We start from the raw sequence: 14704 nt of genomic DNA on the forward strand, positions 1-14704 counted from the left end.
AAGCTTCCCCCAGCAGCCTTCGCACCGCAAACAACCTCAATACTGCAACGCCTTTTGCTAGCAACGGTCCTAGCCGCCGCCATGGCCCACGGTGGCCGTGAAGCTTCTTCAACTGCTTCTCGGCAGCGTGCAGCCTCAGAGGGAGGCTGGAGGGAGGTGCGAGGCCCCGCGGCTCGTACTCCTCCGGCTGTGCGAGACCCCTCGCTCGCCCCCCGGGGGCTACAACCCGACCCCCGAGCCGCAGAGCCCCGCCCCAGGGGACGAAGGCAGATTTCACCCCTCCGCCGCCCCTCCTGGAGCGTGGGATGGGGAGGCGGCGGGGAGCTGTCAGCACCGCAGCCGGGCCCCGGGACCTCCATGGCCGCCGCCGTCCCCGCGCGCCCCGCGGGGCCGTTGCCCCAGGCCGTTGCTTGGCGACGCCGGCGCGTTCCCGCCGCGGCCGGGCCGGAGCATGGCGGAGCCTGCCGGGCCGCCGCTCCCCGCCTCGGTCCCGCAGCCCCCGCCGGCCGCTTTCTTCGGGGCCGTGGCGCCGGGCAACCCGGTGGTAGACAGCTTCGAGGCCGAGCTGCGGGACGTCCTGGGCTTCCTGCGGCGGCTGGGAGGCGCGGGGGAGGCCAAGCCGCAGCAGCACGACCTGCACCGCCGCGGGTAGGAGCTGCGTCGCCACCCGCTCGGGGAGCCACTTGCCGTTCCCGCCTGCCCCTGCCTCAACCCCCCCCTTCCAGCCCCTTTCCCTCGGCCGCCTCACGGGGGCTTTCCGCGCCGCCACCCCGCGCCTCTCGGCCTGCCCGGCCCGGCCCGCCGGGCACCGCCGCGGCGCTCTCCTGGCCCCGTCCCTCCTCCCCGGCTCCCTCCGCACTCCGCATCGCACAGGCCAGGGAGCCCGCTCCCTCCCGCTGCCCGTGGCCTGGGAGCTAGCCAGGAGGTTGTTCTCCTGGGACAGCGTGTCCAGCAGTGTGCCAAAACACCCGCAATCCGTTTTCCTTTTTTTTTTTTTTTTTTAAATTAAAACCCCTCTAAAATCGGAACACCACCTTTTTCAGCACTTCCTAGAAGTTAATGCTTTAGGAAAAAAGCACAAGGTGTTGTGGAAGTTGGCAGCACCACTTTTGGCTGTATCAGAGTTGCCTGAGCTTTCTGGTAGGAAAATCCCTTCACAGTGCTGGAGCAACGGGCAGCCCACCAGCATGTGCTACTGCGTGCGAGAGTGAATGTGTGTGGGCATTAGGGTGCCTCTAAAAGATGCGCTCGCAGTGGGGCTACATGAGGATAACACCACATAGCTCTTTTTGTGCTTATGTCTATGTCTACATTGGTCTATTTTTATACACGTAGATGCAGGCAGAGCATATGGCAAGTATAATTGTGCATATTTGTTTGCTCGCGTACATGCATATCTGTGGGTATGCATAAATCTAGATTTTGTAATGCAGTTAAGATAGAGCAACTGGAATCAGTGTATGATTCATAGTGCATGCATATGTCTTTTATAGACTGTGCATTTCTCATGTAGCTCTCCCTACTGCATTTAGGTACGTTATGGGATAGTTCAACTGCTTCTTTTAAGGTAAATGGTTGATTTTCTATCATTATTATCTGAGCAGTGTTCTATTCTAAATTTACGGGTCTTTAACATAAAAAATGAAAGTTTCCCAGGTTATCAAAATTTCATTCAAGAACAGCACAGGAGTTAGATTACAGCGTGGTTAGCTTGTCACTTACCTGCAGCTTCTACCCCTACATATTTCACTCGGTACTTTCCTAGATGTAGTCCACAACGACCCTTCTCTAAAGGAGCTGTATACATTTTCAGGAGGTACTCAGATGCTGCAGTCTGGCATTTGTCTGCACTGGAGATCTTTCCTTTTCTAAGCCACCTGGATTTCTAATTTGTCTAGGTCTAGGCCTAGATATACCATGCAGATATCAGTCTCCAGGCTTTTGCCTCAAGTGTTTTGAATCTCAGTATGTTGGCTTTTTGTATTGCTTCAGCAGCGGATTTCAGTGCTTTGCTATTTTTAAGCCTTTCATTTATAGCTTCAGACCTTTTTTTGCTTTAGCTGATCTGTATTTTTACTTTGAAAGTTATCCTCTCTAGACCTCTTAGAGGAAGGAACACCACTCAGCTGCTTCAGACACCACCAAAATTGCTGATAATGAACACATTCATTGTATCTTCTACACATTCATTGTATCTTCCGATTGGGAGTTGGGCATGCTGAATCTGTTTGCAAATGTCATGCCAGGTTATCAGTTTTTATGAATAGTGCCTCCAAGCCTTTCTTTACCCTCTGGAATATTTTGACCTGAGTAGGCTCTGTCTTTTTCAAACTAGTATTTTGTTGATGTGACCCATGTCCACACATAACTCAATTGGCATGAGATCATTTTCTCATCCAAAGAATTCTGCAGCGTTCATCATGGAGATGAGAACTAATGCTACCTGCTTCTTGATCCCAGAAGTCACTGGTAGTGATGATCCATACCAAAACTCCAGGGCACTGAGAAAGTTGTGTAACATGAACCTTCCAGTAGCTCTGCATCCTCCGGCATTCTTCATTTGTATAGGGGCAGTACAGAGGTAGAAGACTGAGTTTCTGATTGTTAGCATACGTTCAGGCAGCTAGCAAAGTCATGGGTATTTATTTGTGATTATGAAATTTCAGGGTTGTTTCTCCCTTGCCTCTCATTGTTTGATAACTCAAAATTGGTGTGTGTGCTTCTTGCAGAACCAGCCTTAGTCTAGTTATTCCTAAGAATTTCTGAAGGTAATGGCTATTACAGATGCTTTCCTGAATGCTCTAAAAACTTCTTGCTGTGTCATTTGTCAAGCTACTTTTCCTGGCATGGGTTGAGATCAAAGTGTTCTTGTTATTAGAGGAGCAAGAAAACTAGCTTCCACATGGCAAGTATGTTCAGTTTAGAGAAATAAAATTGTCAGCTTATTCTTCCAATGCTGTCAGCCTTTGGTATTGATAAGCCAACAGTAAGGCTGTAATTTAGGCACTTAAAATGTTCTAATGTAAGAAATAACAATTACTGAGGACCTGCCCTGTGCTGGAATCATGAATGTTTTCAATCAGAAGAAGTAGCAATCAAAAGTATTTTTTTCTCAACTAAACGAGAAGTTCCTGTGCTGGAATCATGAATGTATTCAATCAGAAGAAGTAGCAATCAAAAGTATTTTTTTCTCAACTAAACGAGAAGTTGTTTTATCCCATATCTCTTGGCAACGGGGCCATAAGAGGATTACCTTGAACTATTGATTTTAACTCATGTTGTGTGGCTTAGCCACCCTTATTTAATTAGACATCTTTTGATCAGTATCAGAGAATCCTTTACTACCTGTAGTAAAGACTTTTGGCCCAGAAGTATAGCCATGTGGCCCTTACCCTTTGCACACTATTACGGGTTGACCTTAGGGAAATTTTTTTTATTATCCAAAGAGTGGTTGGAAATGAAGAAACTTCACCTTTGAGATCCGACAGCCCAGTATTTTTTTAAGAATTCAGTTGCTTAACTTGTTATTCTGGTGTCCTACAGCCTGTTTAAAGGAAAGGCTGATGAGCTGCTTTGGAAGTGTCTCACCCTTCTCCTTTGTCTGTGTCAAGGAAACATTCCTGTGTCATGAACTCACTTGTAGTTAGTCATGGCATTGTAGCAGATAGTTTACCTTAATCTTCCCGTTGAAGTTGAAAGTCGAGTCAGATTTGTCACTACTTTACTAAACTAGTTTATTACAGATTTGTTACTCGTTTATTACATCTAAGAATCTCATGTGTTAATATGAGCTTTTCAAAAGAAAAAATGAAGATGACCTTTGCTGGGGACTTTGCAGCTGATCAGTCTTAAAGAAGTTTATTACTGTCACCTTCCAGAGCTTTATCCACAGTCATTCTTACTATCCGTCACTTTACAGCCTTACAACCTGATAATTACTTTTTTTTTTTCCTTCTTTCTCCCCCCCCCCAGTAGTATCCATCAAGCCTCTTGGACTCTGGAATTCTTTTCCTAAGCTTCTTCCCTTGATAGTCCAAGGGAACTCTGGTCCGATGCCTGACAGATTCCTTTGCTTTGGAGCCTCTTTGCAGATTTATCCCTACTAACTGGAGTGGGATACTCCTCTCAGTATAAGAAGTCAATAAGCCAGACTGTTAATGGCTTATGGATGGACCAGGAGGGACTCGTTCCCCATTTAGAAGGTGCTCTCCATTAGACTGGGCTATGGTTTCCTTTAAAAACATAATGCCTTAGAATATTTTATTCAGATTGTTGCTTTTGGCCTTGATTATGCTGTTACTGCATTTTTCCTTTAGGATACACCTCTAGAATGTCCTACTTACTTCTTTGCTGTTTACTTTCAAGAACTGAGAATTGTGCTGAGACGATACTTTTAGAAAAAAAGGATTATGATTGTTGTAATTCTTTGGTGTAAAGATCATTTTGACAGGTTTCTTATACAGCCATCTGTTTCACCTTGAAATGTGAAGGTGGCTCACAGCTTTCTCTTGAAAAAAATAATGTTACTTATTGTGCTTTTTTAATTGGGAATCTTCTCATAAGATGAAATGAAGAGCTGTCTGGGAGACTGTGAGAATGGATTCCAAGTTCCTGAATGTCAGAAAACAGCTTAAGAAAATGTCTTGCATTCTAGTCTGCCATCACTGTCTTAAGAGATTGAAAAGTTGCAGCTACCTCACACCAGTTAGCACAAGGTTTACATGTAAGAATTCAGTGAGAAGGCTGTTTTCAAACATTAATTCCTCTCTCTTCAGTTGTTTTCCTTCCTCATAAATTGCTACCTATGAATAATTTAGCTGTTGTGGTTTCACAAGGCACTCTTTGCTGAGGTTTCTGTACAAGTGATTTGTTAAGAGAACAAATGTGAGAGAGGCCTGGCACTGTGAACACTGTCAATACTATTAATAATTCGGTAACAGGATTCTTTTCTGAAAAATCCCTGTGCTTATTATCAGTCTGTCTGATCAATTATTGTTTTCCAGTTTGAATATAGTTTCTTAAAGAAGGCTAGGGTGGGAAAGTTGTACACGAAGGCACTAACCCATCAAACAGCAATCAGTAGGGACTATAATACTGGTGTGATGTAGTCCATTCCTCTGTAGAGGAGGCAAACTGCTTAGAGCCAGTTACCATTCATGGGAGGCTTGCTGGTTCAGCCAAATAAGTAATTTGTTACACAAAGTCATCCTTGATGACAGCTGTGGCTAGAATAACAGGCAGAGGCAACAGAATAGCATTGCAACTATTGCCATAAAATCCTTTCTATTTTAACAAATGTGTTGTTTGCTTGTCTCTGAATCCTACACTTTATGACTTAAAATTCCTGAACATTTCATGCCAAATGCAGTTCATCCTAGAGGCTTTCTAATGACTTTCTTCTTTTGTGATTCGTGGTATAGCTCTATGTACCATGAGCTCTATAGCTCTATATACCATAGCTCTGTATACTCTATAACTCTATGGTTTATTCCATGGCTACCAGTTCCCAAGTTTGCTGCTACTTGACATGCATTGTTATTTTGGGATCTTTTTTCCTGCTCTTAGCATTTGTAGTTTCCAGTCCAATAATTGCTGTGGGCTGTAATCCATTGAGTTTCTTTAAAATATGAAATTGTTTTTTCAAACAGAACCTCTCAAATGCTAGCTGGAAGGTGGGACACATTTTCCACTTGTAACCATGTTTGAACAATGCAAAAGGGATTGATACTAATACATGTAAATAAGAATTTACACAGGAGAAAATTCATCCTATTTAAAATGTGTGATAAAAACTGGTGACAGAAATGAAACCCAGAAACGTCCTTAGCTGCTTGTTAAATCAGTTTTAATCAGCACTTGTTTTGAAATACGAACAGGTTCAAACAGATTTGGAAGAAAGGGATTTTCACAATTTGAAGTTTTCCTGATTTGTTTACTTGTTGTGATGGGTCTACTGCCAGTTTAATCTGAAACCTTTTCTCCTGTATTTTTTTTAGAGCAAATACTTTGTTTAATATTTGGATCAAATATAAGCCTCGACTGCCAGAGTGGTATTACAATGAAAAACTTCTGAAAGTTGGTGATTCCCTCGCTCAGATCAAAGTAAGTCATATGAAAACAGAGAAAGCTCAGTCCCAGTCTATGTTTCATTATGTTTCTGTGCTACTTTAATTTTTAATCAGATTTTACTGGAAGCTATTTAGAAAGCAGCAAAATCTTTTACGAAATAATTCCAATGAGAGTTGGCGATTTGTATCCCTTACTTTTTATTGTAATATTGCCCTGATTTTTTGATGTATTTTCTATATATGTATTTCCTATGCATCTGTTGCCTTTTTAAACACCCCAAAATCTTTTTTCGATATTTGTTTGAAGTTTCAACACAGTAGAGTACAATACCTGACCGTGCCTGTAGACACTGCTTCAGTACAAATTGACGATGATGGAGCAGTGGTGGTTTGTTCCACTGAAATGTCAACTCAGTGCTCAGTTAGCCAAAAATGAATGTAAAGAATTGTCAGGAGGGGAACAGAGAATAAAAACCAGAGTGCAATTACACATTATACAACTATATGTATCGATAGTGCTCCTGCATCTTGCATTCTGTGTGCACTTCTGGTCTGCTCAAAAAAGGTAAATCACAACTAAAAAAGATTCAGGAGATAGATTGTTGAAGACTTTGAGAGTATTTGGGGGTTTTTCATTACATGATAACTCTATTTTTATACTCTTACCTAGTCATCTGTTACTGGCTACAGTTGGAGATGGGATACTGGGCTAGTAACTATTGGTCTGACTCAGTAAGGCTGGTTTTATGTTATATTCTTATGTAATATTTGTCTTTTGTGTCTGCTGAGAAAAAACCGTCAAAGGCATGCCACTCATTACCTCAATGATACTTGTGTCAGAAGATCATGTTGTAAAGTCTGGGGCTTTCAAGGGTGATTACTAAACAACACTCGGAAGCATCTCAAAGATGTACAGTTGAAAGCTAGTTACAAGTCATTCCTTTTAGGATTGAAGAAGGATGTGTGGTCCTGAGTGATACAGTTATGAAGCAGAAATACTGAAGGATTACAGAGTTATAGGTTAATTTATTATAAAGGTTAAGTACTTGAAAAGTTACTTGAGAGAATACACTTAAAGATTGTAGCGAATTAGCATAATGTAGAATAAGGGACCACTTCTAAATAGGTGCTATCTGCTTAGTGTGATTTTGTGTTTGTAATGATCCGTCCGTGGATTCTTCTGCTTTTTGTCAGGAACAAATTAGAAGATATTTATTTGGTCAATAATACTTTCCTAGTTTAAAACTCTGGCTATTTAGTGTGTCTGTATTATGAGACAGTCGAGTATATATTTTAACTGTGCCCTTCAGACTTTCAGGCCTATTTCAGACACAGATTTTTTATATTAGTCTTCTAAAAAGTTGATTGTAATAGAAAAATTAGAGCACAAAAGTTAGTGAAAGTCTATAATTTATTAGTAGAATTCTTCTATGCTTTTCGAAAGATTTCTGTAACTTCTACTTAATTTTTGAACATAATGGGAATAAAAAATTAGATTAAGCCAAGTTTGTATTTTTTTCAGAATGGGAGTATTAAGTTTTAATTCTCCTCCCCCAACTGGAAAGAAAAACAGATAACTGACATTGTATTTAGACTGAAAATAATTGTTAAGAACACTCTATTGACTTTTGCATTAGGGAAGCAGTTAAATGCCAATTGTTACCTGTATGCACCCTTTTTCATTCTCTGCAGCATATGACACTATTAGATTCCCTCTTCTCACCTAGAAAAGAAGAGGGCATAATGGGAAATCATAGAATCATAGAATGGTTTGGGTTGGAAGGGACTTTAAAGATCATCTAGTTCCAACCACCTTGCCATGGGCATGGACACCTTCCACTAGACCAAGTTGCTCAAAGCCCCATCCAACCTGGCCTTGAACACTTCCAGGGATGGGGCATCTCTGGGCAACCTGTTCCAGTGCCTCACCACCCTCATAGTGAAGAATTTCTGCCTTATATCTACCCTCTTTCAGTTTAAAGCCATTACCCCTTGTCCTATCATTACATGCCCTTGTAAAAAGTCCCTCTCCAGCTTTCTTGTAGGCCCCCTTCAGGTACTGGAAGGCTGCTGTAAGGTCTCCCTGGAGCCTTCTCTTTTCCAGGCTGAACAACTGCATGTCTCTCAGCCTATCTTCATAGGAGAGGTGCTCCAGCCCTCTGATCATCTTTGTGGCCCTCCTCTGGACTCACTCCAACGGTCCATGTCCTTCTTATTTTGGGGGCCCCAGAGCTGAACACAGTACTCCAGGTGGGGTCTCAGAGAGCAGAGTAGAGGGGGAGAATCACCTGCCTCGACCTGCTGGTCACGCTTCTTTTGATGCAGCCCAGGATACAGTTGGCTGCAAGCACACATTGTGGTCACGTTGAGCTTCTCATCAACCAACACCCCAAGTCCTTCTCCTCAGGGCTGCTGTTAATCCATTCTCTGCCCAGCCTGTATTTGTGCTTGGGATTGCCCCGACCCAGGTGCAGGACCTTGCACTTGGCCTTGTTGAACCTCATGAGGTTTGCACGGGAGCACCTCTCAAGCCTGTCAAGGTCCCTCTGGATGGCATCCCTTCCCTCCAGCGTGTCGACTGCACCACACAGCTTGGTGTCGTTGACAAATTTGCTGAGGGTGCACTCGATCCCACTGTCCATGTCGCCGACAAAGATGTTAAACAGCACAGGTCCCGATACCGACCCCTGGGGAACACCACTCGTCACTTGTCTCCGCTTGGACATTGAGCTGTTGACTGCAACTCTCTGAGTGTGACTATCCAGCCAATTCCTTATCCAGCAAGTGGTCCATCCATCAAATCCATGTCTCTCCAATTTAGAGACAAGGATGTTGTGCAGGACAGTGTCAAACGCTTTGCACAAGTCCAGGTAGATGACGTCAGTCGCTCTTCCCTTATCCACCAACACTGTAACCCCGTCGTAGGAGGCCACCAAATTTGTCAGGCACGATTTGCCCTTAGTGAAGCCATGTTGGCTGTCACCAATCACCTCCTTATTTTCCATGTGCCTTAGCATAGTTTGCAGGAGGAATGTATCAAGATATAATCTATCAAGACAGTTTGAGGGGCCATCTTTTGGAGGAACACGTCCAGAGAAACTGTTCTTCCATTATTATATCCTTTGCTTATGGAATCCAGCAAGGATAAATGCTATTTATGCTGTTTATGGAAAGCATATATATGTGGCTACTAAGTGAGCTTTTCCACAGAACTGGGTGAAGGTATGAGTATCACGCAGATGTTACAAAGTCTTATATATCCTTCACTGCATCTGCCCTGAAGAATTCCACGAAAGGGTCCTGCCTCCTGAATAAAGAGCGACAAGCTGAAGCTGAACTTCAGCAGCACTCAACACTCACTGGTAGGTTGAAGAAGGCATATAGAAGAGTCCATAGCTGTGGGACCATTATTATTGAAGGTATAGGCTCATATTCCTAACCTATAGGTTTAGGAATACTCGCAGAAAATCTTCAGGAAACTTGAATAACTGCATTTGTTTATAGCCCCTTCATTGCCCAGTCAATTCCATTCACTGTTTTTCCATGTTGATGTTTTCCTCAAGTTTTCATAGCTTCTGGGCCCTAGGAATTGCTTGGAATATTGCATGGAGCTTTAAGTACTTGGGAACTGCTGCTCTCACAGTGTACTCAGTAAGAAGTTATTTCAAAAACATCAAACCCTGCTCTGTGTACTTTACATCGGCTTCCCATAGCACAGCTCAAATGTGGTAATTTGGTCCTTATGTTCAAGGTGCTTAAAGACCAGGCCCTAGATTCCTAAAAATAATCTAGAATTCTGAGTAAAGACTTCTGCTTGCAACTTCAGTCCTCTGGTGTAATGTGGATTTCTACAGTAAAGGTAAAGTTAGCAATGTCGTAGAAAAAGTTGTTTTGCTGGCCAGCCTAAAACTTTGAAATGAGCTGTTTTTGGAAGTCCCATTTTTAAGTGCATTTCTTTAACTTTACAAATTTAGTTTTCATTGTATCCATTTTTTTCCCTGGAGAAAATAGGAAGAAAAAATATGTGATAGATGTTAGTTACAAATTTATTGCCTTACTGGAAAGATGAATGTGGTGTAACACCAAGCTCTGTGATAGGTGGGGTAAACCCTATTCCATAAGTACCCCTCTTGACTCCTAGTTGAAACTGTTGACTCCTAGTTGAAAAAATCAACTCCTAGCTGAATTTTAAGCCACCTTTATGTTATATAATACTTAAAGATGCATAGTTTTTAAAATTAATTATGGAATATGATTAGTCAGTGGGTAAGCACCAACTCAACTTTCTGTCGTCCTGCTGGTTTTTTTAGTGCCTTTTCACTTTAGAGTCCTTTCTATTATACATCTGCTATGTATCTTTTAGGACACACCTAAATTCATTATGTAATATATCTGGAAATTAGTTAGCCCATTAGTCATCATACTGATCAGTACTGACTCATTTTTTCCCCTCCCTTTCTGCCTGTATCCGCCTGTAATCTGTGATCTTATACATATATTTTAAACTGTTTGGGAGAGAAATTACCTTTTTGCTATATATTAGTAACTAACTTAATAGGATTCTGATCCATGACTTCAGATTCTAAGAGTTATCACAGCCTGAATCTATGTATTAGATTACGCAAGTGACTGACTGCCCATAGCTGTCCATGGAAAGTAAAAGTTTCTGTGTACGGCTGCTGCTTTCACACAGCAAAGAGGACAGTAGGGCCATGTGAGTTAGACTCCTCAGATGATTAAAAATTCAGGGTAAGTGTTACCGTGGTGGTAGGAATTTATATTGAAAAATGTGGGTACAAGGGAATACTTTTGAATTAAAGGATCATTCTTACGAATACAAATTAGTTACTTTTTTCCCCAGAATTTATCATGACTGGTGTGTGTGTGTGCTAGAATTAGTGAAGTTGGTAAAGAAACCTCTAAATAATCTTTGCTGCAGGAAGTGGTGGAGGTGATTCAGTAAATGGCTCTTCCACATCTGAGTCAGAGCTGAACCATAGTCTCAGCATGATGTTAGAGTGGTTCAACATGCTGCTGGGGAACTCTAGTTTGAATGAGACATAAAGCTCAACATCCTGTTTGTTAACAGTTCTTAAAGACCCAGTGGCAATTTCTGGTCTATTAATGCTGACTTCTTGGCCATATGTAAATTCGGTTTGTCACTTGCTTCATTCTTTTTTAGTGCATCTTATTCTTCCCCTTCTCTTCCTCTCTGCTTTTATAAAAAAAGGGCTTTGACATCAAGGAAACGGGAGAGGGAAGTGATTATGTCTGTATATTGTTTATAAAGTTCTACATTATGAAGTACTTTTCTCAGAAGTGTAGTATTATTATCATTACTGTTGCAAAGCTGCAGGACATTCCAGGAACCCTTTGAGTTTATTACATTAGCCCAGGATCATACTTTACAATTGTTCTCTGATATGTCATATTGATGATTAAAATAAACAGAAACTCCCAAACCACAAGCTCTTCTTTTAAGTACTTCAACCTTTCATATACTGAGTGTTCACATTACAAATTACATTGCTGAATGTTTGTGTGAAATGTCAGTGTTTTACTTCTAGCTGCTCTTTCACATTGATACCTTTTTACATAAAGATAATAAAAAATAACACGTTTTATAGAAATAGAAACTTAATATACAAACTATAAAAATAACATATTATTTGTTCTTCAGGAATATAAGTTGGCACTTCTGCAGTGCTATGGAAGATACCTACAGCAGTTTGTTTCTGTAAACCTTGATGATATCATAGATGATGTGCATCGATTTAAATCTACCTTTTTCCCAAATGGTTTCAGAGACAAAAATACAGCACTTACGGTAGGTTTGTGTTTTTTTTTTTGTCAAAGACATTCACAGATTCAAAATAAGTAGCCTGTTTTATCCTCCACAAATGTAATTTGTATTATTTAAATATTGATATTAACTGATCTTTAATAGTTTGTCTATATAGCTTGTATTGAGATTTAACAGTCATATGTATGATATGATCCAGAGTTGGTGTACATTTTTAAGAGGGTATAAGTGCTTATGCTTTTGTGGCATGAGCCAACCACTATCAACTTAATGTTAAAAAGGCAATTTTTTCTAAACAGGTTATTCTGAAACTGTCTACAGCAGTTTTTGCTCTGAAATAGTTGCTATTAACCACTGTCAGAATCAGGATATGGGCAAAATTTTATAACTGCCCTGCAATTGTTGTAGAAATTTCTGTGCGATGTGATCTAAGAACTGGGGAGAGTGCAAGTGAATTAAAACATTGTAATTTGTATCATAAATGTGCAAAAATTCTACATGTAAAAAAAGCTCATGACATAGTAAGAAAGCAGGATTGCATTACTATCAATAGCTTTCTTGCTCACTATGAAAAAAAGAGGCAGAATGCTGAATAGTTTTGTAAGTGCTATAAGCTCTGGGAAGTGACCTCTAGGGTATGTTGGCATCCTTTTGTGTTAATTGCTTATCAAGGTGCAGGCTTGCAATTTATCATTTGTTATCTGTGGAAGAAAGTGTTTCAGTAGGTATAGGGGGAATGCAAAAAACATGTTAGATTTTATCTTAATCAGTTCTTTGCTGCGAAGCTCTATTTTCAATACACGGTGGATATTTCAAAATAAAGTAATGCAAGTTATTCTGTGATCAAGAACAACAAAAGGAAATCATAGGTGTCTCCTGTGTATTGAGCTAATCAAATTCATATTCCTCTAGACAGAGTTAGATTGTAAATAGGTGTTTAGTAAGGAGAAAAAAGCAGACTGCTTAAAAGCTAGAAGCAGATGTCATGATAGAAGAGATACTCTGCTTATATTATTTTTTTTGTTTTTCAAAAATAGTTCAGCTTCCTAGCGAGAATATCATCAAAGACTATGTTAATCCATTTTATTTTGGTTTTTAAAAATGCTTTGTAAATAAATTTGAAGTTCCAGAGATGGTTTCTCCTGTTTTCTATATGTCTGCCTAGACCTTGAACCAATCACAGTGCCAGATGTTATCATGAGTCTATACTAAAACACCCGTTCTATAACTTGGCCTTTAGACACTGAGATATCACTAAATTTTCAGGTATGGAATCTAGTTTGACAATGATCTCTACAATTGGAAATGGATAATGATAACGTGTCAAATGATTACATCTAAAGGCTTTGTATGTAATTTTTTTGCCAGGTTTCTGCAACTAGCTTTTGTTTTTTAATGTAACACTAAGGAAATCACAGAAATGGAGTTCCAGGGCTTGAAACTTCCAGTTTCAGTGAATTAGCTACAAAAATTAATATAATTTCAAATATTATCAGGTTAGTAGGCTTTTGAGAGGTTGATAGTTACTGACCGCCCATGTCCCACTTAGCTCATTTTCTCACATGTTGGTTTGTTCAGATGATACTGTACTCCAGACAAGACTGAGATCACATTATGTTAGGTATTACACGGAAGAGAAGGAACAATGCATCTGTAGAAGAGAAAAGTAATGGATGAGAGTGAGAAATAAGATATCTGTGATACAGATGGAGAAGTAAAGTGCAGAAAAGCTAAGACTTGCTTTAATTTACAGAGGACATCTACAGAGAAGCCAAGAATTAAAGCCAGATTCTTTGAATATCAGTTTAATGCCTCATTTATCCTTTCTCCCTACGCCCCTTTCAGCAGCCCTAGTGCACTAGTTGCATTTTCATCTTGTGACGCAGTGAAAAATGACTCAGGCTAATGGTACAGCAACCTTAAAGCTTTAGCACTTTCTGCATATTCTAATTCTTATTTCAATGTCACGCTGATTTTTTTTCTGGTATGCTTGATCTTTTAATACTTGCAATTTTGTTGTACTTTGCTGATGTAAAAACTGTAATATGCATCTATTTCATCTATATATATTAATTTTACACCTTTCCATATGTTTTAGTTCCATGCTTTGCAAGAGAGGAATGTTTGCATTTATCAGATGGTTTGCAGCAGTGACAGAAATCTCCAGAATCAAGAGTCCCTGCAGACTTGTTTCAATGTCTTGTCCTCATTACGACTCACTATGCAAGTGGCTCTACCTCAGGAGAATTTGTGTTGGCTTATCTACAATGGTACCTCAGGCTTTCCATTTACATTTCTTTGCTAAGCAAACCTGTGGAGGGAAACTTTATACATATTCTTTATGGTCAACCTAAGAGACATGAATAAATCTGTAGGTAGTCTTCAATCGCAATAGGTTTTTTAAAATTTTTTTTTCCTAAAATAAGAGTTTTTTAAATTTAAGTTTCTACATAGTGTGCCTTTTCCAGATGGACTGTTGTAAAAGTAATAGCTTTTTCATCATAGCTGTGGTTAGAGTGTACTAATAAAATGAAATCTAACAGCATGATATGGGCATTTTTTAAGTGAACCCTGAGTAAAAAAAAAACCTCATAAGATTTTTTATCAATCAAATGTATGTGTTAATTTTTTTTGTTAAAGGGAATTGCAGATCTAAGAGTAGAAAATTATTGTCTATCCATGACATTACATCTTTGTATTTTTTTTTAATGATCCTTAAGGCTGGATTTAATAATAAATATATTCTAAAAAATACCATATGACATTTAAGAATTTGAATCTCTCTGTATATGATTTTAGTGTGCTGCTTATAAATGCTTGAATTAGGAAAATA

At 40.1% G+C, this 14704-nt stretch overlaps 1 protein-coding gene across 1 annotated transcript in view; it reads left to right on the top strand.

Annotated features, from left to right (window-relative positions):
- The first annotated feature begins 451 nt into the window (after nt 1–451).
- Nucleotides 452–14704, top strand: part of CFAP54 (cilia and flagella associated protein 54) — a 123599-nt gene continuing 109346 nt past the window's right edge. The window contains exons 1-4 of the mRNA XM_075151641.1: nt 452–648; nt 5997–6102; nt 11749–11895; nt 13970–14141. Coding sequence (XP_075007742.1) covers nt 452–648; nt 5997–6102; nt 11749–11895; nt 13970–14141 — 622 coding nt within the window. The remainder of the gene's footprint in view (nt 649–5996; nt 6103–11748; nt 11896–13969; nt 14142–14704) is intronic.

Source organism: Calonectris borealis, chromosome 1 (assembly GCF_964195595.1).
Source record: "Calonectris borealis chromosome 1, bCalBor7.hap1.2, whole genome shotgun sequence".
Lineage (NCBI taxonomy): Eukaryota > Metazoa > Chordata > Aves > Procellariiformes > Procellariidae > Calonectris > Calonectris borealis.